The sequence below is a fragment of the Heterodontus francisci genome, chromosome 4, assembly GCF_036365525.1.
Source record: "Heterodontus francisci isolate sHetFra1 chromosome 4, sHetFra1.hap1, whole genome shotgun sequence".
Lineage (NCBI taxonomy): Eukaryota > Metazoa > Chordata > Chondrichthyes > Heterodontiformes > Heterodontidae > Heterodontus > Heterodontus francisci.
Window position 1 is genome coordinate 116,978,197 of NC_090374.1, and position 26,523 is coordinate 117,004,719.

Consider the following 26,523-nt stretch of genomic DNA (forward strand, 5'->3'; position numbering starts at 1 on the left):
TCTGTCTGATCTTTGGAGTAGTGGGTTTGTCTTCCATTATACACTCTGACTGATATGTGGAGGAGTGGATTAGTCTCCCATTATACACTCTGTCTGATATGTGGAGGAGTGGAATAGTCTTCCATTGTACACTCTGTCTGATCTTTGGAGTAGTGGGTTTGTCTTCCATTATACACTCTGACTGATATGTGGAGGAGTGGATTAGTCTCCCATTATACACTCTGACTGATATTTGGAGTAGTGGGTTTGTCTTCCATTATACACTCTGATTGATATGTGGAGTAGTGCATCAGTCTCCCATTATATACTCTGTCTGATATTTGGAGTCGTGGGTTTGTCTTCCATTATACACTCTGTCTGATATGTGGAGGAGTGGATTAGTCTTCCATTATACACCCTGTCTGATATGTGGAGGAGTGGGTTTGTCTTCCATTATACACTGTGTCTGATATGTGGAGGAGTGGATTAGTCTTCCATTATACACTCTGTCTGATATTTGGAGTAGTGGGTTTGTCTTCCATTATACACTCAGACTGATATGTGGAGGAGTGGCTTCGTCTCCCATTAGACACTCTGTCTGATATGTGGAGGAGTGGATTAGTCTCCCATTATACACTCTGTCTGATATGTGGAGTAGTGGATCAGTCTCCCATTATACACTCTGTCTGATATGTGGAGGAGCGGATTAGTCTTCCATTATACACTCTGTCCGATATGTGGAGTAATGGATCAGTCTCTCATTATACACTCTGTCTGATATGTGGAGGAGCGGATTGGTCTTCCATTATACACTCTGTCCGATATGTGGAGTAATGGATCAGTCTCTCATTATACACTCTGTCTGATATGTGGAGTAATGGATCAGTCTCTCATTATACACTCTGTCTGATATGTGGAGGAGCGGATTAGTCTTCCATTATACACTCTGTCTGATATGTGGAGGAGTGGATTAGTCTCCTTTTATATACTCTGTCTGATCTGTGGAGTCGTGGATTAGACTTCCATTATACACTCTGTCCGACATGTGGAGTTATGGATCAGTCTCCCATTATACACTCTGTCTGATATGTGGAGTCGTGGATTAGTCTCCCATTATACACTCTGTCTGATATGTGGAGTCGTGGATTAGTCTTCCATTATACACTCTGTCCGACATGTGGAGTGATGGATCAGTCTCCCATTATACACACTGTCGGACATGTGGAGTCGTGGATTAGTCTTCCATTATACACTCTGTCCGACATTTGGAATAATGGATCAATCTCCCATTATACACTCTGTCTGATATTTGGAGTAGTGGGTTTGTCTTCCATTGTACACTCTGTCTGATATGTGGAGGAGTGGATCACTCTTCCATTATACACTCTGTCTGATATTTGGAGTAGTGGGTTTGTCTTCCATTATACACTCTGTCTGATATTTGGAGTAGTGGGTTTGTCTTCCATTATACACTTTGTCTGATATTTGGAGTAGTGGGTTTGTCTTCCATTATACACTCTGTCTGATATTTGGAGTAGTGGGTTTGTCTTCCATTATACACTCTGTCTGATATTTGGAGTAGTGGCTTTGTCTTCCATTATACACTCTGTCTGATATGTGGAGTAGTGGGTTTGTCTTCCATTATACACTCTGTCTGATATTTGGAGTAGTGGGTTTGTCTTCCATTATACACTCTGTCTGATATTTGGAGTAGTGGGTTTGTCTTCCATTATACACTCTGACTGATATGTGGAGGAGTGGATTAGTCTCCCATTATACACTCTGTCTGATATTTGGAGTAGTGGGTTTTTCTTCCATTATACACTCTGACTGATATGTGGAGGAGTGGATTAGTCTCCCATTATACACTCTGACTGATATTTGGAGTAGTGGATTAGCCTTCCATTATACACTCTGTCTGATATTTGGAGGAGTGGCTTCGTCTCCCATTATACACTCTGTCTGATATGTGGAGGAGTGGCTTCGTCTCCCATTATACACTTTGACTGATATGTGGAGGAGTGGCTTCGTCTCCCATTATACACTCTGACTGATATGTGGAGGAGTGGCTTTGTCTCCCATTAGACACTCTGTCTGATATGTGGAGGATTGGATCAGTCTCCCATTATACACTCTGTCTGATATGTGGAGTAGTGGGTTTGTCTTCCATTATACACTCTGTCTGATATGTGGAGGAGTGGATTAGTCTTCCATTGTACACTCTGTCTGATCTTTGGAGTAGTGGGTTTGTCTTCCATTATACACTCTGACTGATATGTGGAGGAGTGGATTAGTCTCCCATTATACACTCTGACTGATATTTGGAGTAGTGGGTTTGTCTTCCATTATACACTCTGACTGATATGTGGAGTAGTGGATCAGTCTCCCATTATATACTCTGTCTGATATTTGGAGTAGTGGGTTTGTCTTCCATTATACACTCTGTCTGATATGTGGAGGAGTGGATTAGTCTTCCATTGTACACTCTGTCTGATATTTGGAGTAGTGGGTTTGTCTTCCATTATACACTCTGACTGATATGTGGAGGAGTGGATTAGTCTCCCATTATACACTCTGACTGATATTTGGAGTAGTGGCTTCGTCTCCCATTATACACTCTGTCTGATATTTGGAGTAGTGGGTTTGTCTTCCATTATACACTCTGTCTGATATGTGGAGGAGTGGATTAGTCTTCCATTATACACTCTGTCTGATATGTGATGGGGTGGATAAGTCTTCCATTATACACTCTGTCTGATATGTGGAGGAGTGGATTAGTCTCCCATTATACACTCTGTCTGATATGTGGAGTAGTGGATCAGTCTCCCATTATACACTCTGTCTGATATGTGGAGGAGCGGATTAGTCTTCCATTATACACTCTGTCCGATATGTGGAGTAATGGATCAGTCTCTCATTATACACTCTGTCTGATATGTGGAGGAGCGGATTAGTCTTCCATTATACACTCTGTCCGATATGTGGAGTAATGGATCAGTCTCTCATGATACACTCTGTCTGATATGTGGAGTAATGGATCAGTCTCTCATTATACACTCTGTCTGATATGTGGAGGAGCGGATTAGTCTTCCATTATACACTCTGTCTGATATGTGGAGGAGTGGATTAGTCTCCTTTTATATACTCTGTCTGATCTGTGGAGTCGTGGATTAGACTTCCATTATACACTCTGTCCGACATGTGGAGTTATGGATCAGTCTCCCATTATACACTCTGTCTGATATGTGGAGTCGTGGATTAGTCTCCCATTATACACTCTGTCTGATATGTGGAGTCGTGGATTAGTCTTCCATTATACACTCTGTCCGACATGTGGAGTGATGGATCAGTCTCCCATTATACACACTGTCGGACATGTGGAGTCGTGGATTAGTCTTCCATTATACACTCTGTCCGACATTTGGAATAATGGATCAATCTCCCATTATACACTCTGTCTGATATTTGGAGTAGTGGGTTTGTCTTCCATTGTACACTCTGTCTGATATGTGGAGGAGTGGATCACTCTTCCATTATACACTCTGTCTGATATTTGGAGCAGTGGGTTTGTCTTCCATTATACACTCTGTCTGATATTTGGAGTAGTGGGTTTGTCTTCCATTATACACTTTGTCTGATATTTGGAGTAGTGGGTTTGTCTTCCATTATACACTCTGTCTGATATTTGGAGTAGTGGGTTTGTCTTCCATTATACACTCTGTCTGATATGTGGAGTAGTGGGTTTGTCTTCCATTATACACTCTGTCTGATATTTGGAGTAGTGGGTTTGTCTTCCATTATACACTCTGTCTGATATTTGGAGTAGTGGGTTTGTCTTCCATTATACACTCTGACTGATATGTGGAGGAGTGGATTAGTCTCCCATTATACACTCTGTCTGATATTTGGAGTAGTGGCTTTGTCTTCCATTATACACTCTGTCTGATATGTGGAGTAGTGGGTTTGTCTTCCATTATACACTCTGTCTGATATTTGGAGTAGTGGGTTTGTCTTCCATTATACACTCTGTCTGATATTTGGAGTAGTGGGTTTGTCTTCCATTATACACTCTGTCTGATATTTGGAGTAGTGGGTTTGTCTTCCATTATACACTCTGTCTGATATTTGGAGTAGTGGGTTTGTCTTCCATTATACACTCTGACTGATATGTGGAGGAGTGGATTAGTCTCCCATTATACACTCTGTCTGATATTTGGAGTAGTGGGTTTTTCTTCCATTATACACTCTGACTGATATGTGGAGGAGTGGATTAGTCTCCCATTATACACTCTGACTGATATTTGGAGTAGTGGATTAGCCTTCCATTATACACTCTGTCTGATATTTGGAGGAGTGGCTTCGTCTCCCATTATACACTCTGTCTGATATGTGGAGGAGTGGCTTCGTCTCCCATTATACACTCTGACTGATATGTGGAGGAGTGGCTTCGTCTCCCATTATACACTCTGACTGATATGTGGAGGAGTGGCTTTGTCTCCCATTAGACACTCTGTCTGATATGTGGAGGAGTGGATCAGTCTCCCATTATACACTCTGTCTGATATGTGGAGTAGTGGGTTTGTCTTCCATTATACACTCTGTCTGATATGTGGAGGAGTGGATTAGTCTTCCATTGTACACTCTGTCTGATCTTTGGAGTAGTGGGTTTGTCTTCCATTATACACTCTGACTGATATGTGGAGGAGTGGATTAGTCTCCCATTATACACTCTGACTGATATTTGGAGTAGTGGGTTTGTCTTCCATTATACACTCTGACTGATATGTGGAGTAGTGGATCAGTCTCCCATTATATACTCTGTCTGATATTTGGAGTAGTGGGTTTGTCTTCCATTATACACTCTGTCTGATATGTGGAGGAGTGGATTAGTCTTCCATTGTACACTCTGTCTGATATTTGGAGTAGTGGGTTTGTCTCCCATTAGACACTCTGTCTGATATGTGGAGGAGTGGATTAGTCTTCCATTGTACACTCTGTCTGATATGTGGAGGAGTGGCTTCGTCTCCCATTAGACACTCTGTCTGATATGTGGAGGAGTGGATTAGTCTTCCATTATACACTCTGTCTGATATGTGGAGGAGTGGATTAGTCTCCCATTATACACTCTGACTGATATTTGGAGTAGTGGCTTCGTCTCCCATTATACACTCTGTCTGATATTTGGAGTAGTGGGTTTGTCTTCCATTATACACTCTGTCTGATATGTGGAGGAGTGGATTAGTCTTCCATTGTACACTCTGTCTGATATTTGGAGTAGTGGGTTTGTCTCCCATTAGACACTCTGTCTGATATGTGGAGGAGTGGATTAGTCTTCCATTGTACACTCTGTCTGATATGTGGAGGAGTGGTTTCGTCTCCCATTAGACACTCTGTCTGATATGTGGAGGAGTGGATTAGTCTTCCATTATACACTCTGTCTGATATGTGGAGCAGTGGATTAGTCTTCCATTGTACACTCTGTCTGATATGTGGAGGAGTGGCTTCGTCTCCCATTAGACACTCTGTCTGATATGTGGAGGAGTGGCTTCGTCTCCCATTATACACTCTGTCTGATATGTGGAGGAGTGGCTTCGTCTCCCATGGGACACTCTGTCTAATATGTGGAGGAGTGGCTTCGTCTCCCATTGTACACTCTGTCTGATATGTGGAGGAGTGGATTAGTCTCCCATTATACACTCTGACTGATATTTGGAGTCGTGGGTTTGTCTTCCATTATACACTCTGTCTGATATTTGGAGTAGTGGGTTTGTCTCCCATTGTACACTCTGTCTGATATGTGGAGTAGTGGGTTTGTCTCCCATTGTACACTCTGTCTGATATGTGGAGTAGTGGATCAGTCTCCCATTATACACTCTGTCTGATATTTGGAGTAGTGGGTTTGTCTTCCATTATACACACTGTCTGATATTTGGAGTAGTGGGTTTGTCTTCCATTATACACTCTGTCTGATATTTGGAGTAGTGGGTTTGTCTTCCATTATACACTCTGTCTGATATTTGGAGTAGTGGGTTTGTCTTCCATTATACACTCTGTCTGATATGTGGAGGAGTAGATTAGTCTTCCATTATACACTCTGTCTGATATTTGGAGTAGTGGGTTTGTCTTCCATTATACACTCTGTCTGATATGTGGAGGAGTGGATTAGTCTTCCATTGTACACTCTGTCTGATATGTGGAGGAGTGGCTTCGTCTCCCATTATACACTCTGTCTGATATGTGGAGGAGTGGATTAGTCTCCCATTATACACTCTGTCTGATATTTGGAGTAGTGGGTTTGTCTTCCATTATACACTCTGACTGATATGTGGAGGAGTGGATTAGTCTCCCATTATACACTCTGTCTGATATGTGGAGGAGTGGCTTCGTCTCCCATTGTACACTCTGTCTGATATGTGGAGTAGTGGCTTCGTCTCCCATTATACACTCTGTCTGATATGTGGAGGAGTGGCTTCGTCTCCCATTATACACTCTGTCTGATATTTGGAGTAGTGGGTTTTTCTTCCATTATACACTCTGACTGATATGTGGAGGAGTGGATTAGTCTCCCATTATACACTCTGCCTGATATTTGGAGTAGTGGATTAGCCTTCCATTATACACTCTGTCTGATATTTGGAGGAGTGGCTTCGTCTCCCATTATACACTCTGTCTGATATGTGGAGGAGTGGCTTCGTCTCCCATTATACACTTTGACTGATATGTGGAGGAGTGGCTTCGTCTCCCATTATACACTCTGACTGATATGTGGAGGAGTGGCTTTGTCTCCCATTAGACACTCTGTCTGATATGTGGAGGATTGGATCAGTCTCCCATTATACACTCTGTCTGATATGTGGAGTAGTGGGTTTGTCTTCCATTATACACTCTGTCTGATATGTGGAGGAGTGGATTAGTCTTCCATTGTACACTCTGTCTGATCTTTGGAGTAGTGGGTTTGTCTTCCATTATACACTCTGACTGATATGTGGAGGAGTGGATTAGTCTCCCATTATACACTCTGACTGATATTTGGAGTAGTGGGTTTGTCTTCCATTATACACTCTGACTGATATGTGGAGTAGTGGATCAGTCTCCCATTATATACTCTGTCTGATATTTGGAGTAGTGGGTTTGTCTTCCATTATACACTCTGTCTGATATGTGGAGGAGTGGATTAGTCTTCCATTGTACACTCTGTCTGATATTTGGAGTAGTGGGTTTGTCTTCCATTATACACTCTGACTGATATGTGGAGGAGTGGATTAGTCTCCCATTATACACTCTGACTGATATTTGGAGTAGTGGCTTCGTCTCCCATTATACACTCTGTCTGATATTTGGAGTAGTGGGTTTGTCTTCCATTATACACTCTGTCTGATATGTGGAGGAGTGGATTAGTCTTCCATTATACACTCTGTCTGATATGTGATGGGGTGGATAAGTCTTCCATTATACACTCTGTCTGATATGTGGAGGAGTGGATTAGTCTCCCATTATACACTCTGTCTGATATGTGGAGTAGTGGATCAGTCTCCCATTATACACTCTGTCTGATATGTGGAGGAGCGGATTAGTCTTCCATTATACACTCTGTCCGATATGTGGAGTAATGGATCAGTCTCTCATTATACACTCTGTCTGATATGTGGAGGAGCGGATTAGTCTTCCATTATACACTCTGTCCGATATGTGGAGTAATGGATCAGTCTCTCATGATACACTCTGTCTGATATGTGGAGTAATGGATCAGTCTCTCATTATACACTCTGTCTGATATGTGGAGGAGCGGATTAGTCTTCCATTATACACTCTGTCTGATATGTGGAGGAGTGGATTAGTCTCCTTTTATATACTCTGTCTGATCTGTGGAGTCGTGGATTAGACTTCCATTATACACTCTGTCCGACATGTGGAGTTATGGATCAGTCTCCCATTATACACTCTGTCTGATATGTGGAGTCGTGGATTAGTCTCCCATTATACACTCTGTCTGATATGTGGAGTCGTGGATTAGTCTTCCATTATACACTCTGTCCGACATGTGGAGTGATGGATCAGTCTCCCATTATACACACTGTCGGACATGTGGAGTCGTGGATTAGTCTTCCATTATACACTCTGTCCGACATTTGGAATAATGGATCAATCTCCCATTATACACTCTGTCTGATATTTGGAGTAGTGGGTTTGTCTTCCATTGTACACTCTGTCTGATATGTGGAGGAGTGGATCACTCTTCCATTATACACTCTGTCTGATATTTGGAGCAGTGGGTTTGTCTTCCATTATACACTCTGTCTGATATTTGGAGTAGTGGGTTTGTCTTCCATTATACACTTTGTCTGATATTTGGAGTAGTGGGTTTGTCTTCCATTATACACTCTGTCTGATATTTGGAGTAGTGGGTTTGTCTTCCATTATACACTCTGTCTGATATGTGGAGTAGTGGGTTTGTCTTCCATTATACACTCTGTCTGATATTTGGAGTAGTGGGTTTGTCTTCCATTATACACTCTGTCTGATATTTGGAGTAGTGGGTTTGTCTTCCATTATACACTCTGACTGATATGTGGAGGAGTGGATTAGTCTCCCATTATACACTCTGTCTGATATTTGGAGTAGTGGCTTTGTCTTCCATTATACACTCTGTCTGATATGTGGAGTAGTGGGTTTGTCTTCCATTATACACTCTGTCTGATATTTGGAGTAGTGGGTTTGTCTTCCATTATACACTCTGTCTGATATTTGGAGTAGTGGGTTTGTCTTCCATTATACACTCTGTCTGATATTTGGAGTAGTGGGTTTGTCTTCCATTATACACTCTGTCTGATATTTGGAGTAGTGGGTTTGTCTTCCATTATACACTCTGACTGATATGTGGAGGAGTGGATTAGTCTCCCATTATACACTCTGTCTGATATTTGGAGTAGTGGGTTTTTCTTCCATTATACACTCTGACTGATATGTGGAGGAGTGGATTAGTCTCCCATTATACACTCTGACTGATATTTGGAGTAGTGGATTAGCCTTCCATTATACACTCTGTCTGATATTTGGAGGAGTGGCTTCGTCTCCCATTATACACTCTGTCTGATATGTGGAGGAGTGGCTTCGTCTCCCATTATACACTCTGACTGATATGTGGAGGAGTGGCTTCGTCTCCCATTATACACTCTGACTGATATGTGGAGGAGTGGCTTTGTCTCCCATTAGACACTCTGTCTGATATGTGGAGGAGTGGATCAGTCTCCCATTATACACTCTGTCTGATATGTGGAGTAGTGGGTTTGTCTTCCATTATACACTCTGTCTGATATGTGGAGGAGTGGATTAGTCTTCCATTGTACACTCTGTCTGATCTTTGGAGTAGTGGGTTTGTCTTCCATTATACACTCTGACTGATATGTGGAGGAGTGGATTAGTCTCCCATTATACACTCTGACTGATATTTGGAGTAGTGGGTTTGTCTTCCATTATACACTCTGACTGATATGTGGAGTAGTGGATCAGTCTCCCATTATATACTCTGTCTGATATTTGGAGTAGTGGGTTTGTCTTCCATTATACACTCTGTCTGATATGTGGAGGAGTGGATTAGTCTTCCATTGTACACTCTGTCTGATATTTGGAGTAGTGGGTTTGTCTCCCATTAGACACTCTGTCTGATATGTGGAGGAGTGGATTAGTCTTCCATTGTACACTCTGTCTGATATGTGGAGGAGTGGCTTCGTCTCCCATTAGACACTCTGTCTGATATGTGGAGGAGTGGATTAGTCTTCCATTATACACTCTGTCTGATATGTGGAGGAGTGGATTAGTCTCCCATTATACACTCTGACTGATATTTGGAGTAGTGGCTTCGTCTCCCATTATACACTCTGTCTGATATTTGGAGTAGTGGGTTTGTCTTCCATTATACACTCTGTCTGATATGTGGAGGAGTGGATTAGTCTTCCATTGTACACTCTGTCTGATATTTGGAGTAGTGGGTTTGTCTCCCATTAGACACTCTGTCTGATATGTGGAGGAGTGGATTAGTCTTCCATTGTACACTCTGTCTGATATGTGGAGGAGTGGTTTCGTCTCCCATTAGACACTCTGTCTGATATGTGGAGGAGTGGATTAGTCTTCCATTATACACTCTGTCTGATATGTGGAGCAGTGGATTAGTCTTCCATTGTACACTCTGTCTGATATGTGGAGGAGTGGCTTCGTCTCCCATTAGACACTCTGTCTGATATGTGGAGGAGTGGCTTCGTCTCCCATTATACACTCTGTCTGATATGTGGAGGAGTGGCTTCGTCTCCCATGGGACACTCTGTCTAATATGTGGAGGAGTGGCTTCGTCTCCCATTGTACACTCTGTCTGATATGTGGAGGAGTGGATTAGTCTCCCATTATACACTCTGACTGATATTTGGAGTCGTGGGTTTGTCTTCCATTATACACTCTGTCTGATATTTGGAGTAGTGGGTTTGTCTCCCATTGTACACTCTGTCTGATATGTGGAGTAGTGGGTTTGTCTCCCATTGTACACTCTGTCTGATATGTGGAGTAGTGGATCAGTCTCCCATTATACACTCTGTCTGATATTTGGAGTAGTGGGTTTGTCTTCCATTATACACACTGTCTGATATTTGGAGTAGTGGGTTTGTCTTCCATTATACACTCTGTCTGATATTTGGAGTAGTGGGTTTGTCTTCCATTATACACTCTGTCTGATATTTGGAGTAGTGGGTTTGTCTTCCATTATACACTCTGTCTGATATGTGGAGGAGTAGATTAGTCTTCCATTATACACTCTGTCTGATATTTGGAGTAGTGGGTTTGTCTTCCATTATACACTCTGTCTGATATGTGGAGGAGTGGATTAGTCTTCCATTGTACACTCTGTCTGATATGTGGAGGAGTGGCTTCGTCTCCCATTATACACTCTGTCTGATATGTGGAGGAGTGGATTAGTCTCCCATTATACACTCTGTCTGATATTTGGAGTAGTGGGTTTGTCTTCCATTATACACTCTGACTGATATGTGGAGGAGTGGATTAGTCTCCCATTATACACTCTGTCTGATATGTGGAGGAGTGGCTTCGTCTCCCATTGTACACTCTGTCTGATATGTGGAGTAGTGGCTTCGTCTCCCATTATACACTCTGTCTGATATGTGGAGGAGTGGCTTCGTCTCCCATTGGACACTCTGTCTGATATGTGGAGGGGTGGATCAGTCTCCCATTATACACTCTGTCTGATATGTGGAGTCGTGGATCAGTCTCCCATTATACACTCTGTCTGATATGTGGAGGAGCGGATTAGTCTTCCATTATACACTCTGTCCGATATGTGGAGTAATGGATCAGTCTCTCATTATACACTCTGTCTGATATGTGGAGGAGCGGATTAGTCTTCCATTATACACTCTGTCCGATATGTGGAGTAATGGATCAGTTTCCCATTCTGCACTCTGTCTGATATGTGGAGTAGTGGATCAGTCTCTCATTATACACTCTATCCAACATGTTGAGTCGTGGATCAGTCTCCCATTATACATTCTGTCTGATATGTGGAGTAGTGGATCATCCATCCATTATACTCTCTGACTGATATGTGGAGCAGAGGATGGGCCACCCATTATGCACTCTGTCTGATATGTGGAGTAATTATGGAAGGCCGATCGCCACCACCTGTTTTCCACCCTTGCCAAATGTTAAAATCTACTCCTGGAGCTCAAACCTACAACTGTCTCTTTCCTCTGATTTCAGAATTTTAAGAAATCAAATACAAACACCCGTAAGGCAGGGCTTCAACCACCTCATTACTAGCATTGCCGCCCAGGTCTGCTTCAGCACCACCAACTACCCCCAGCTCCCCTCCCCCACCAAACTCCCCACCTCTGAAATGCCCAGAAGCAGGGGACTATATAAGAGTTTGTAGAGATGATGGTGGTTGTCTTTCAAGACAATTCCACATCCCATCCTTCCTAGTACCCCACTCAAATGGCCACAGTTGTATCACCGATCAAACAGGCTCAAGCAGTCACTGCAACACTGGTCATAGTGCCAACACATGCAGGGCAATGTTCATAACCAGCAGTGGAAGGGACTGGGCACCTCCATCCCTAGAAGCAAGTACTGACACCCAGCCACCATCCATGTTATTTCCTCGTCCCACTAAGGGAACACTTAGAAAGTAACACAAGTTTATACAGTACAAGACACACCCATACACTCTAACTAAGGGGAAGCAGCAGGACAAAACACAATGATCACAGCATCAGGCATTGTAGGGATTATCAAAGTTGCATTGACAGAAATTACAATGTGTATTTTTTTGGTATGAGGCCAATTTAGGTGATTGAGGAGACATGAGCTCTCATAGATCCTGATGTACAACTGGCCCACTGGAGGGACATCCTTATTTGGCATAGGAATTATGCACATGTGGAGAGGACGATTATGCATTGGTGGGACAACGCTATTCATGAAAGGGTTGGGTGGTTAAAAACAAATACCCTGCATTTGTATAGCAACCTTACCATATCCTCAGCATATCCCACTATCTATGGATTACTTCTTAACTACAGTGACAGGCAATATGCTCATGGCAAGATTCCATAAGCAGGATACTAAATAACGGCCAAATAATTGATGGTTTTGACACAAACACCATGAGAATTCCCTGCTCTACTTCAAATAGTGCCACGGAATATTTTACATTCACTTGAGACATGGGCCGGAATTTTACGCCATCCCAACAAGCCGGATGCTGGCGGGGCAGGGGTGGCGTAAAATGGAGCAGGAGGCTCCGGGAGGCCATCCCGACCCGTTCCCGCCTCCACCCCACTTTACGTGGGGGGGGGGGAGGGTGGAGGTGAGAAATGGGCTGCCCGCCCCAGGCCAATCAAGGCCCTTCAGTTGCCAATTAACGGTCACTTAAGGGCCTTCGCCTGCCTCCACGCGGATTTTATGTGTGGCAAGCGGGCGTCCTGGAGCTGGGAAAGACCGCCCCGTAAAAGCTGACGGCCTCTCAAAGCCCTGGGGGTGGGCCCTGACAATCGGGCAGGGTGCCCGATTGAGGGCTGCCCCCACTTCCCCAACCACCCCCAGGAACCAAGACACTCTCCTCATTCCCCCAAACAACCACGCTTGCCTCACTGGGATCCGACCCATTACCCCCGGCGAGGCAACCAAAACTCACCTTGGATCCCAGCTCCCAGGCATCCTCTTCGGTCATCTGGGCTGCAGTCCCAGCAGTGGCCACCATACTGTGGGCGCTGCTGGGACTAAAAACTGCCGGCCCGCAGATTGGCCGGCAGCTCAATGAGGCAGCACTTCCTCCCTCAAGTGGGTGGCAGTCCAGCCTCAGAACAATTAAAGCCTGGGGACCCATAAAATGCGGGACGGATCCCCAGGTGAGGCGGAAGAGGGTTCACCACCGACTTTTATGTCAGTGGACAGCTTCTGTCCACCCAACGTAAAATCCAGCCCATGGGCTCAGTTTAACATCTGAAAAATGACACCTCCAACAATGCAGTACTGCACTGAGCTGTCAGTTGCAGCACAGGAACTTTGACTGTTGCTGACAGAGCCATTCCTAACCGGAACTGGTCTTCAAGTTTTACTGTAGGCATATGAAAATGAGTTCCAGGAATCCTGGCCAGTGCTTACAGTTTTCTTTATGCAGGTCCAGTTAAGAGACCCTGGCCCTGTATAGCCCTGTATATCTAAGGTGCAATCTGAACTACCTGGCATGTTTTCTCTGATACTCCTCCAAAATAACCTGCAAATAGATAGAGAAGTTCATAGGAATAGCTGTAGCTGGTGTGAATATTCTCTCCACCAACTATAGCTTTACAGTAACTGAGAATGGATGAGTACAACTGTTACTAGCTATCAGTGTGACCCAAATAAGGTTCAGTAATTTTGTTTGTCCATCCTGACTAAAACAGGGCAGAAATATACAGAAACAATCAATTGCCAAACTACACAGCAAGACCAGAAATGTACCTTTAATGATAAGAATCCAACTGAAGGTAATAAGCCTGACTAGCAGCATACATTTCATACAGGAAATCAGCCCAATGAGTGGCATTCACGCCCCCCAATCACACAATGGGAAAGACGCCTCATTTATGTAAAATAATAGGCTGCAAGGAGCCTTACATACTTGGGTGCACAAACTTCAAATGTTCAAACCACTTCAGGGTGTCACTGTTGCACATTATGTGCATTTTGGGTACACAGGTCTCAGGTATCTGCACCTGATTATATGGGGAGCTGGCACCTATGCATAACAGCTCCTCCCCACCTTGAAGCAGCATAACATCTGAGTCACCATGAGCAATGCCACAGGAGATCAACCAGTGCTTAAAAAAAATCTGACAAGGAAGAACAGACAAAGGGGGAGAAACTGATCCCCATCACACAAGTAGGAGTTGCGGGGATGGGGGTTGAATGTCAATTTCCAATATTGCTATGTCCTGCACCCTCCCGGAGGTGCATCAGCTGCCATATGCACATCCGACAACTTTGAAGTGCAAAGCACCACGCATACTCCCCTTAGTTTTCCAAGTCAATAGCATCCTAATCGGTGATTCTTAAAGTGACCACCGGAGGCCTCCGAAGACCAGCTAACTTTTTTCCTGGTTCCAGAGCAATAAGGCAGGCCACTGACAGCCCTCACACTCGGCATGCTCACTTGTTTACTGCTTCCCCCCACCATACCCCTTCCCCTCCCCAGATCTATATGTGGGCTGGCTCTTCATCTTAGCCCTCCAATTGTGAGAAGGACCCGACCAGACAATTGCACAGAATGCCCCATGAGAAGCAAGGCTCAATTTCTAACAATCATCAGGTCTTCATTGTTGGGCATGTGTTGCAGGCGCATTGACCACTTTGCGGCGGAAACAGTAACAAAGTCAATTACCCAGCCAAAATGTGGTTATTAGTCCAATGTAGATGACTTAAGATATTTCTGTGATGGATGTACAAAGTACTAGAAATTATGGATGTAACTAAAGGACCTTTAATTGTCCTATTTATTGATTAGAATCATTTCAAGATGCTCCATTCATACTAGAGAATCAATAACTAACTAAAACAACATATAATGCAACCATACAAGATGTCCAAGTGGAAGTAACCAGCTCAGAAATACAGAGAGACAGTAGTTTCTAAATAATCCATCACCAAACAGTGAAACAACTGAACTGCACGAGATAAATTCGTCTGAATTTGTTAGCATTTCTCCCAATCAGCTGATAATGTCAGTGTACAGTGTAAGCCTGATGTACATAGAATAGTCAACATTTTCAACCAACATTTACAAAGAAGAAAATCTGCCAAGACTTACATTTCATTTGCTTCACAACTGACTTGTTGGGTTCCAGCCAATGCTATGTAATAAAAATCAAAGATTGATAATTAGAAATTATTACATATCTTTTTCACTTTGTCTCTCTCACACACACACAAAGATTGCTTTGTGTATGTGATATAGTTGCCAATGAATCTCAAAGGTTCAATTGCTTATATTTATGAATGTGAACCTACAAAACAAAGAATTATTTGGTCAGCATTTACAGTGTGCATACCAAACAAAATGTAAATTTCAAATGCAATTGAGACAAAAAAATCTCTTGTGTTTCTCGAGGAATTAAAAAGATCATTAAGCAATCACAGTAGCCTCCCAGTTACAATACTTTTTCAAAAAACTTTAGATTTTAATGTTAACATGTTATAACCTGTCCTGAATTTCATCAGCACTCAGCTGAATACCTACAGCAAATGTGGAACATGCCATCTTATGGGATGGTTGGAGAGCAGAGGGTGCAATGTAGTTGAAATTGGAATGCTTTAAACAACATCAGTAACTACATTTGAACATCCTTCAAACAGAACTCATCAAAAATCTGTGATCTGATCACATGAATCAGCCTGGGTGAAAGAAAAAGTGACAAAGAGCAATAAAATAAGATATATTGTCAGTCAGATATTTCTTTCAAAAAATTCAGAAACAATTTCTTGAAACTGGTAAGCAGAAAAGCTAAAATTTTATTTTTCAACAGTAGTCAGTTCCACATTATATATGTCACACCAACTGTCTTTGTTGTATGATAATTTTCTTTAATCCACTGATTGGAGATCTGAATTTATATTTTTGAAGAAATTTTAAAAAACAGATAAAAAAGATGACTTTGCTGGCATCTTAGAATGGCTACCTAATTTGCAACGCTGTATCCTACATTACAAGGCTTCTGAGGAGGGAGAGAAAATGCCTGCTCATTCCCCAACAACAGCCAAGATCCAGGAAGGTTAAGGGAACTACCTGTTCTTTTTAGCAAGCGAGAAATACTGCTAATTGCTATGTTTGAATCACTGAGTGACTGTCATGTGACAAGCCCTCCCATCTGTGGTTTTAAGCTTGTGTCTTTTTGCAGCTCTGCAGCTGAGAGAGGAGAAGCTTCTAGACTCTGACACATACAGACCCAAGTGGGGTTTCTCTCGCTCTCCATTCCAGCTTGAACGCTTTCAAATCCTGCTTGTTGACTGACCACCTTTGCATACTCTGGCTACAATCTGGCTAGGTACAACAAATTTAACCTCTTTCTTTGTTAAACTCAAGACAACCTGTCCGGTCGGTTCTTGTTATGATCATAACAAGTAAGTAATCAAACACCTACTGAATTGGCCAGTACATCTATTTTAAGAAAGAATTAAATCTGTTGTGGTCAAACAAGGAGAGGGAAAAGAGGGAAGCCCTTCGACCCCTCCTCACTTTACCGCAACATATAGAACAAACTTAATGGGGTTGATATTTTTGACCACTATGTACATTAGACAGGCAGGGGATGGAGTGTCTGCTATACTCGCTGGATCTATTTTTGTGCAAGGCCCTCATTTAAGGCTGAATTTTGTGGAGCAAGCAGGGTTCCCAACACCAAGCCTAAAAGGCGAGGATAACCTCTCCTCGGCTCTTTGGGGATAACCCACCACCGCGGCAGCTCATTGGTATTGTCAGTGCCACTGGGAACAGTATCTATGGACGGTACTGCAAGAGGCTCAGGACCGGCCTATCACTAGAGCCCTGGAGCCCAGATAAGTGTGGCGGGGTCACCGGGCCCAGTCCAGCTGGCCCCGGCAAGGAGAAGAGGGAAGGTGGTCATTGAGGGCAGGAGGGGGCGGTGTTCCCGGAGGGGCAACCTTTGCTGCCAGGGGATCTCTGTGGACCACAAATGGCCCATGGAGGAGCCAACACCTCCCAGGCCTGCATGGAAGTTAACCTTGTTTTACTGGGTGAACTCCAAACATAGAATACCAGCAGCATTGGGAAGAGGCCCTTAAATGGCTATTAATTAGCCACTTAAGGGCCTTAGTTGGCCTCTGGACAGTAAGGCTGTCTTTCGGCCTTTCCCACCCTCGACAAAATTGCATGGTGACGGCCACTCTACCCCAACCTTCCGTCATTATTTTATGAGCCCCCCCCCACCTCCATTCCCATCTCTAGGGGGCCCATAAAATTTTGGCCTTAATGTGCACAGGAATCTATCAGTGTTGAATGAACGCTGACAGGCCGGGAGGACAGGAAAGTTGGTGGCTCTCCATGAAAATGAGTTATAAGTGTGTCATTAAAAAGGGGGAAACAATCCCAGAGAAGCACAGAGGGATTGCAGCATGCAAGAAGAATTTTGCACAGTCAGGAAGAGCAATTTTAGCGTCATCTCTAAAGAAAAGCTCCTCGCCTGTTCACCAAATTTATCAATGCCTTGAGCTGGAATGTAAACGACACATACATAACATAAAGTCTCCTCACCCTGAAATAATGGGGGTCATTTTAAGTCTCCGGTGGGAATGGAGCCCTATGAGCAGCTGGCCAGTTCAGAAATCACAGAAGGATCTGGGAGGCCCGACCAATTTTAATGACCGGGTCTCTTAGCATGTAGCTGGGCAGCTGCTAGGAACTAGAGTGAACACGTGACATACAGCAATAAAAATTAATCTTGAACTATCAAACAAAATGAGCAATATTGCAATGGGGGCCAAAGAAATTGGCAAATCATTTCTTTGGGGTGAATGCCTCCCCATCTGCCCCATCAGCAACAAGAAATTTTAATTAGCATGCCCAATGATGTCACTGCCATCAGGAGGGAGTCAAAATTTGTGGTAATCAGGCCGTCACCAGAGACCCATGGAAATGGTCCCCAATATGCAAAGACTGCAATGGGGTGGGGTTGGGGGGAGTCAGTTTAAAATCAGGCCTCACACCTCAGCAAGTCTCATACTACATCATCAAAAGAAAAACCAAAGGAATCTAATGGCAACCGATGACAGGGGGTAAGAAAGACTCATTGATATATTTTAATAGGGTTAAAATGACACAGGACACCAGTGTACTTTCGAATCGGTCAGTATTGTCAATGCTGCTTCCTCAACACGTCCACAAAAACATGGTCAGTACATGTCAGGTAGGAGGAAGCCACTGGCAGGACAAAACTTAAAGGCATCATAAGCTGTAGTCAGGTAAAGCTGAAGCATGTCTGGCAACTATTTTTTTCTTCACCATTTTGGTACTTTTAACTCTAAAAGTTTCCCTAAGTTTAGCTCCTTGCTGCTGTGTATGTGCTGTTTACATTTCCTAGCCACGTTAATCTGCTGCTGCATTGATCCTGCAATATTTTCAGCTCTCCTCTTTAAGGTGCTGATGCAGGCACACATCAGTCTATGGTGGAAGGTTTATATTGAGTTAGCTGACCTCAATCATGGCAGTGATGGAAAGACTAAAATTCATTTCAGCTTCACCAATCTGGCGAGTGGAAATATCAGCTCTGAGCCCTGATGGCTAGCCAGTGACTCTAATGGAAGTGCATATATGGGTGCATCAAGCAAGGACTGAAGTAGGTCTAATGATCTAATGGCCAGCTGATGCTCATTTCCTATGTTCACAAGTGAAGATAAGGCACTTAGACATGGTACCAGATGGCTGGCAGCACCCATGACATAATGTTCAGGAGAGAAATAGGAAAATGAGAAAGTAAAGGAGCTTTTTTCTATATGATTGAAGATCCATTAATACATACCCTTTGCTTCTCCGGATCAACATATCTGATGCCGAAGTAATCTTTCTCCAACAAGCTGAAATGGTTGCAGACGTGATCAATGAGGAATTGACCTTTGGTATCTCTCTGCAAAAACAAAAAGAATAATGTCCCTCTCAAACAAACATTAGTGTGGTATTATCATGGTTAAGATATTATTAATTTATCAAATTTGCATTTCAAGTTGGATCTTTCTGGTATCCTGCCGACTATGAAATTATTTCCTGTAAATGAAAAATTACAGAAAGGCTTGATACAACCAGCGTACTGCTAACACATTAAATAATAGGGCTGCAATTCTGACCAAAATTATTTTTCAGTCACTCAATGGCTGAATAAGTAGCTTCAGGCTATTCCCACCTGGATGAAAATTAAATAATTTGAATATTAACTGAAGATGAGAATAAAGAGTAATGACTGACTGTTCATATGACCAAAATATTATTTCATTTAAGTGACTATTCAATATTTTTACATACTTATAATTGCAATTATATCAACTCTATAGTGACTGAGCGGTGATTTAAGAAGTCATGCTTCTGAATAAATTGTATAAATTTAAGGTTTTAGGCAAGAGATATGGGGGATGTGAGGAAGAACTTTTTTGCATGGCGAGTGGTGCCTTTGAGAATGGTGGAAGTGGAGAACATCAATGATTTCAATAGGAAAATTGGATAAGCACTTGAGGGAAATAAACTTGCAGGGCTACAGGGATAGAGCAGGGAATGGGACTAACTGGGTTGCTCTACAGAGAGCCGGCATGGATTCGATGCGCTGAATGGCCTCCTTCTGTGACGTACTGACTCCATGACTCTATGTATTTTCTCTGAACACAAAAGCACAATACTGTGGATGCTGGAAATCTGAAATTAAAACAGAAAATGCTGGAAGTACTCAGGAGGTCAGGTAGCATCTGTGGAGAGAGAAACAAGGCTAACATTTCAGGTGGATGATCTTTCACCAGATCTGGAAAAAGTTAGAGATGTAACAGGTTTTAAGCAAGTACAGAGGCAGGGAAAGCAGGGAGGGGAGGAAAGAACAAAACGGAAGCTCTGTGATAAGCAGGAGAGATTAGGTGACAAAGGGACGATGGAGCAAGACAAAAGGGAATGGCAATGGGACAGGTAAAGAAACAACAGATGGGACTAGAGTTGTTGTAAATGTGAATAGCAGAATTATCACCAATAACTGCTGTCTGCAAAATTGGGGCCAGAGGTTATAATCTGAAATTGAACTCAATGTTGAGTCTGGAAGGCTGTGAAACGCCTAATCAAAGGATGAGGTGCTGCTCCTCAAGTTTATGACGAGCTTCACTAAACAGTGTAGGAGTCTGAGGGCAAAGTGGTCAGAGTGGGAGTGGGGCGGAGAATTAAAATGGCAGGCGATAGGAAGCTCCTGGTCACACTTATGGACTGAATGGAGGTGTTCTCCAAACCCAATCTGCGTTTGGTCTCCCCAGTGTAGAGGTGACCACATTGTGAGCAGCAAAGACAGTATACTAGATTGAAAGAAGTACAAGTAAATCGCTGTTTCATCTGGAAGAGTGCTTGGAGCCCTGGACAGTGGGAAGGGAAGAGGTAAAAGGGCAGGTATTGTATTTCCTGCACTTGCATAGGAACATGCTGTGGGAAGGGGATGGGGTGCTAGGGGTAACTGAAGGGTAACCAGAGTGTCACAGAAGGAACAGTCCCTTTGGAATGCTGGAAGGTGGAGGGGGTGTGGTGGTGAGGATGTGTTTAGTGTTGGCATCACACTGGAGGTGTTGGAGGATGATCCATTGAGTGTGGAAGCTGATGGGATGGCAGGTGAGGAAAGGTGAACCCCATCATGTTTCTGGCAAGGAGGGGAAGGGGTGAAAGTGTAAGTGCGGGAAATGGAACGTACACAGTCAATATGTTTATTATGGATGTAGTTTCTGTTTGCCGTTGATACAGTGAGCGCTATCATATTTAGAAATCACAGATAAAGTAAAAAGCATAGTTATAAACATATTACAAGTCAACTTAAGTAACAAAACTGTTTCAATTACATTTGAAAAAAAGATTATATAAATGCTTTAAAATATATTTAATCCACCCGTCAATCCAGCCACAACTCCATCCCTAACAATCCATTTGAATCATATGTTAGTACGGTCGTTCCTTGACTCTTAAAGGTTATGAAAGATGTCTTTCAATCAGTAATGGAACTAGCCGAGTGGTGCGTGCATTGCATTCTGATTTAAAATCTATTTTATTGCATAAACTAAAACAGAATGTCAACAATGCTAAATTAAAAAACTACCAAGTATTTGCAATGTACTATGGCAGAGCATATATGCACACACTAAAGTATTGCATCCAATTCTGGGCACCACACTCCAGAGGTTGTGAAGATTTTGGAGCGGGTACAGTAGAGATTGACTAGAATGGCTGTGGGGATAAGGGATTATAGTTACATGGATAGACTGGAGAAGTTGAGGTTGTTCTCCTTAGAGCAGAGAAGGTTAAAAGGAGTTTTGATAGTAGTGTTTAAAATCATGAAAGGTTCAGATACAGTAAATTAACAGAAATTGTTTTCAATGGCTGAAAAGGTCAATAACCAGAGGGCACAGATTAAGGTGCTTGGCAAAGGAACAAGGCACTGCCTGATAAGGTGATGGAAACAGATTCGACAGTAACTTTTGAAAGAGAATTGGATTAATACTTGAGGGAGAAAAAAATTGCAGGGATATGGAGAAAGAGTGGGGGAGTGGGACTAATTAGATAGTTCTTCGAAGGATCCAGTGCAGACTCAATGGGCCGAATGGCCTGTGCTGTACTTTTATATGATTCTATGAGAAGTAACCAGAGAATTATTGGCTTACCAACTAATATATTGAGGTGTCAAAGCTGGGTCAGCTTCAGCAGCTTTTAAATATTGTGCTTTATGTATTCTGCTTGATTTCACAAGGAGAATTATTGCCTGCTTTAAAAAGTTAGAGCAGTGCTACCAGACATTTTAATTAGGTTTTCACCAATTATAGTGTTACATTGGAAAGTACATGAACTTCCATTGGGTTCCATCACTTATCTGATATACACAACTATCTAGAATAGATTTTATAAACAATTAAAATGGATGGAAGTCACACTCTGCAAAATCTGTGATAAAACTATTGTATGAAAATAAACGGGTTAATACCTTAAATAGTGGACAAATGGATTTCACAACAATGCATTAATATGATTGTCAGTAATATCACACAGCATAAGTTCAATTCAATAGGTTCTTGCAGTTTAGCACAAACTTAGGTTAAAAATAATAGAGCACAACTCTGAAAGTGTCACTAAACTATTCTGTAGGCAGCCAGTTTTAAAATATATATCTTATATATGTGTGTGTTCTCAAGACGGAGGTGATGCTAGCAACACATTTATCCTAGCTGCCTTCAGAATATGAAGATGGGCTTCTCCTTGAACCACTACAGTCCTTGTGGTGTTCGTGGTCAAACAATGGTATTATATAGGAATTCCAGGAAATCATCCCAGTGACAATAAAGGATCAGTGATATATGCTGCAGCAGTGTTAGCAGACATTTTAAGGTAGATTTTCAACTGCTGCAAATTTACCCCTTTGTGATGGTACAGAACATGAACACCCATAAGGTTCTAGCATCTAGTATATGGTGCATGACTTGGACGAAAATTGGAATTTGATGATGTTCCCCCAGTATTGTTGTCCTTGTCATCTTTGGTAGTCGAGGTCACAAAGAGGGAAGTAAAACTGTTGAGCTGTTGCAGTGCACCCTGTAAATCGGGAGGCGGGTGGGGATGAAAAATTGGGGTGTGACACACTTGCCTGAAAACTTTAAATATGGCGACAGCACTTGCGTCCTGTCAGCTCACAGTGCCATCTGTGCCTTGTTGCCTGTCCCTGTGCTCCAATAGGACGGGCCCCGGACCTCATGAATTCAAACTGGCCAGCCGCCACATAATCACAATTGGTTGGCCGCATGCATCATGTGAGGCGGTGCCACCCACTTCCAGTGCCGCTGCCAAGACCCTTGATGTGCTGACAAAATTCAGACCCTAGTGTGCCCATTGGTGGAGTAGGGTAGATAATGACTTAAGTGGCAGGGACACTGATCAAACAAACTATTCTGTCCTGGTTGATGTTGAGCTTCTTGTTGGGGCTGTGCCCATCCAGGGAGGTGGTGAATATTACATCACACACCTGACTTGAGCCTTGAGGACGGTGGATAGGCATTGAGGGGCCAGGAGGTGAGCCAGTCATTGCACAGTGCCCAGCCTCTGTCTTGCTGTGGTAGTCGTGGTGTTGATATAGCTGGTGCAGTTCAGCTTTTGGCTGTGTAACCCCAAAGATTACTCAGCAATGGTAATGCTGCTGTAGATCAAGTGGGGGATGGAATAGGTCTCTCTTATTTTTGATGGTGTTCACCCGGCTCTTATGTGGCAGAAATGTGACCGTCCACTTGTCAGATCAAGCCTGGATGTTACACATGTCCAACCTGTAATGGGCTGCTGAGTTATCAGAGGAGCGATGAATGGAGCTGAGAATTGCTTAATCATCAGTGAACAACTCCAAACTTAAACAGAAGATCATTTATATTAAAAGTTGAACCGAGGATACTTCTTTGAGGAACTCCTGCAGTTATGTCCTGGGGCTGCGACGATTGATCACCAACAATCACATCCATCTGCATTTGCATCACATATGACTCCAGCCACTGCAGAGTTTTCTTTTTACTTCAGTTTTCATAGGACTCCTTGGTGCCATACTTGGCTGAATGCTGCCTTGATGTTGAGGGCAACTACTCTCACCTCTCCTCTGGAATTTAGGTCATGTCCATGTTTGGATCAAGAATGTGGTGAGTTCTGGAGCTGAGCAGTTCTGCTGAACCCAAACCAAATGTCCATGAGCAGGCTACTAGCGAATAATTCTTGCCAATGGCACTATTGATGACTCCTTCCTTTGCTTTACTGATGAGTGGGAAATGGCTAATAATTGGCCAGGTTAAGTTTTTTTTCTGTAGACAAGGCATATCTGGGCTATCTTTCACATTATCAGGTCGAGGCTAATGTTATAGCTGAACTAGAACAGTTTGGCTATGGCAGCACAGGTATTCAGTCTTACTGGCAAAATGTTGTCAGGGTTCAGTCTTTCCTGTGTCCTGTGTTAATAGTATATTAACTGTGTTTATTTGTATGCAGGTGTGGGCCATAATGGGGCATTCACAAATGCCTTTAGAAATAGACACAGATCGAAACTGTGATTGTTGGATTAGAAGGGGGGTTAGGAGCTTGTAATGTGCAGCTCTATGTAAATTAATACTTTCAAAAGTGTGTAAAGATTGGCTGCAGTTCTATCCTTCATCAACTGGCTTTCTGGAATAGAACACTGTGCACGTAGCCACTTCTTAATGTCACGTGAAATGAACCAAATTGGCTGGAGACTGGTATTTATGATGGTGTGGAGTTTCAGAAGAGGCCAAGTAGGATCATTCACTCAGCATTTTTAGCTGAAGACACGTAAACATGTCAGCCTCATCTCGTATACCCATGTGCTCGGCTCCTACCATGGTTGGGAATTGAAATGTTCATGGAGCCTCCTGTTTGTTAGCTACCAGGTTTTTCACTACCATACTCGACCAGCTGTGTAGGGCGACAGAGTTTTACTCTGGACCATTGCTTGTTGATCCATTGGCTCTATCTATAGCTTGCTGCTTTTGGTATTTAGTATGGTATCACTCAATTCATACCTCGGGCTGGATTTTAAGAGCCACGGCGAGCTCAAAAAATGGTGGCCCAAGAGCTGCCACGATCTAACGTGCGGCGGCTCATTTAAATAGCCGGGACGGCCAGCCACCACATCCCCTCAAATCTTGTGCAAGGAGCGGGCTGTCCACCCCTGACAATGGCGTCAGCTGCCCATTTTGAAGGGCAGCCAGCCCTGTCAGTCAATTTGAATTTTTAAAGATACACCCCCCCCCCCCAAAATTTATTAAATTTCTAATGCCCCTTTCCCACTCCCCCCAATAGCAATTACATTAACTATTTGCCCTTTCCACTCCCAAAATATTTACCTTTTAAATCTGACCTCCCCCACCAGACTGCACAAAGTTTAAAGTTCACCCCTTCCCACCATACCCTACATCCATGACCTTTATTTGACCCCATCCCCCCTGCACTGAAAATCTTAACTCCTCCCCCCTCCCCACCAGTGTCACGCCAGCTTTCCCCGGAGAGGGAATTGAAGGCACGGGAGTGCAGGCCACAGAGCCGTAGATTGCGGCGGGCCTGGAATATTGAAGGGTAAGTTCATTTAAATTTATTTTAATTAATTAATTTAAATATTGAAATCCAGATCCCGACACCCGGCAGCAGGGTGGATACCATGGAGCTTTGCCACCGCCGGGAGGATCGGGCCAGGCTCTCCCGGCGTCGGCCTCCATGGCGGACCACTGCCGGCCCCATCTTTCAGCCCCCTTGCCACAGAGCCTGACATCAAGGGCTTGTAAAATCTAGCCCCTCATCCTTACATTCTCCTAATGCTACTCCTGGCATGCTCGTCTACAGTCCACTGGTCTCCTGGCTTGACGGTTATAACGAGTGAGGGATGGGGGTTACAGATTGTATAATTCTGCTGCTGATAAACACCTCATGGATTCCCAGTTTTGGGGTGCTAAATCTGTCTTGAGTTTGTCCTACTGTCCCATGGTGTCACAATGCATGATGGAGGATGTCCTCAATGTATCTTTACAATGAATGTGCAGTGGTCACTCTTGCAAATGCTATTGTGTAATCAACTGCAGATTAACGTTCAATAATTATTGAATGATTGAGTGTAAAACCTTAATCTGTCACTGGCTTCATTCACCAGCTACATGGAGATCCTGGTTGTGGATACCTATCATAATACCCATCACTCCTTTAGGAAATTTATGTGATAGAAGTTCCCCTCATTTTAATTTCAAGTGGCTGTTAATTTTTATGTAAGCACCAATACATTTTATGAATCGATATTAAGAATCCATCTGTAATAAATAAAGTACCACTTCGAAGAAAAAGCTCCAATATATTCTTCAACAGGAAATTATAATGGGAAAATCTAAACAATTTCAAAATTGTTCCATGTCAATCACCTTGAGTTATATAAAGCACTGCCAACCAGGACAGAACTGTATAAGAATGGAGAGATCAAGGTACATTCGAGCTTGAGCCCATGAAGATATGGTGTGCATATAATTTTAATTATGCTGCATGACAATGAAACCTAAAATACTGAAATAATCTACCGTAGTTTAGCTACGGTAGTCCTGGTTAATGTCTTTAAAATAATTTAGCAAAAGTGTTTTTTTTGAGATAAGCTGCTCATGGTCAACCAGCCTTAGTTTCGTCACGGTGGCTCTGGACAATATCCTGTCTCTTAAAGAATTTAGCCTGTTGTAATAAGCTGCTCATGGCTGATCTGC

At 43.0% G+C, this 26,523-nt stretch overlaps 1 protein-coding gene across 2 annotated transcripts in view; it reads right to left on the reverse strand.

The window, feature by feature from the left end:
• Positions 1-26,523, reverse strand: part of frmd3 (FERM domain containing 3) — a 387,539-nt gene that overhangs the window by 232,955 nt on the left and 128,061 nt on the right. Inside the window, exons 2-4 of one of the 2 annotated variants that reach the window (XM_068028873.1) lie at positions 19,053-19,157; positions 15,329-15,371; positions 15,120-15,122 (exon numbers count right to left, since the gene is read on the reverse strand). In XM_068028873.1, coding sequence (XP_067884974.1) covers positions 15,120-15,122; positions 15,329-15,371; positions 19,053-19,157 — 151 coding nt within the window. The remainder of the gene's footprint in view (positions 1-15,119; positions 15,123-15,328; positions 15,372-19,052; positions 19,158-26,523) is intronic. The other variant, XM_068028875.1, reaches the window with a different exon arrangement.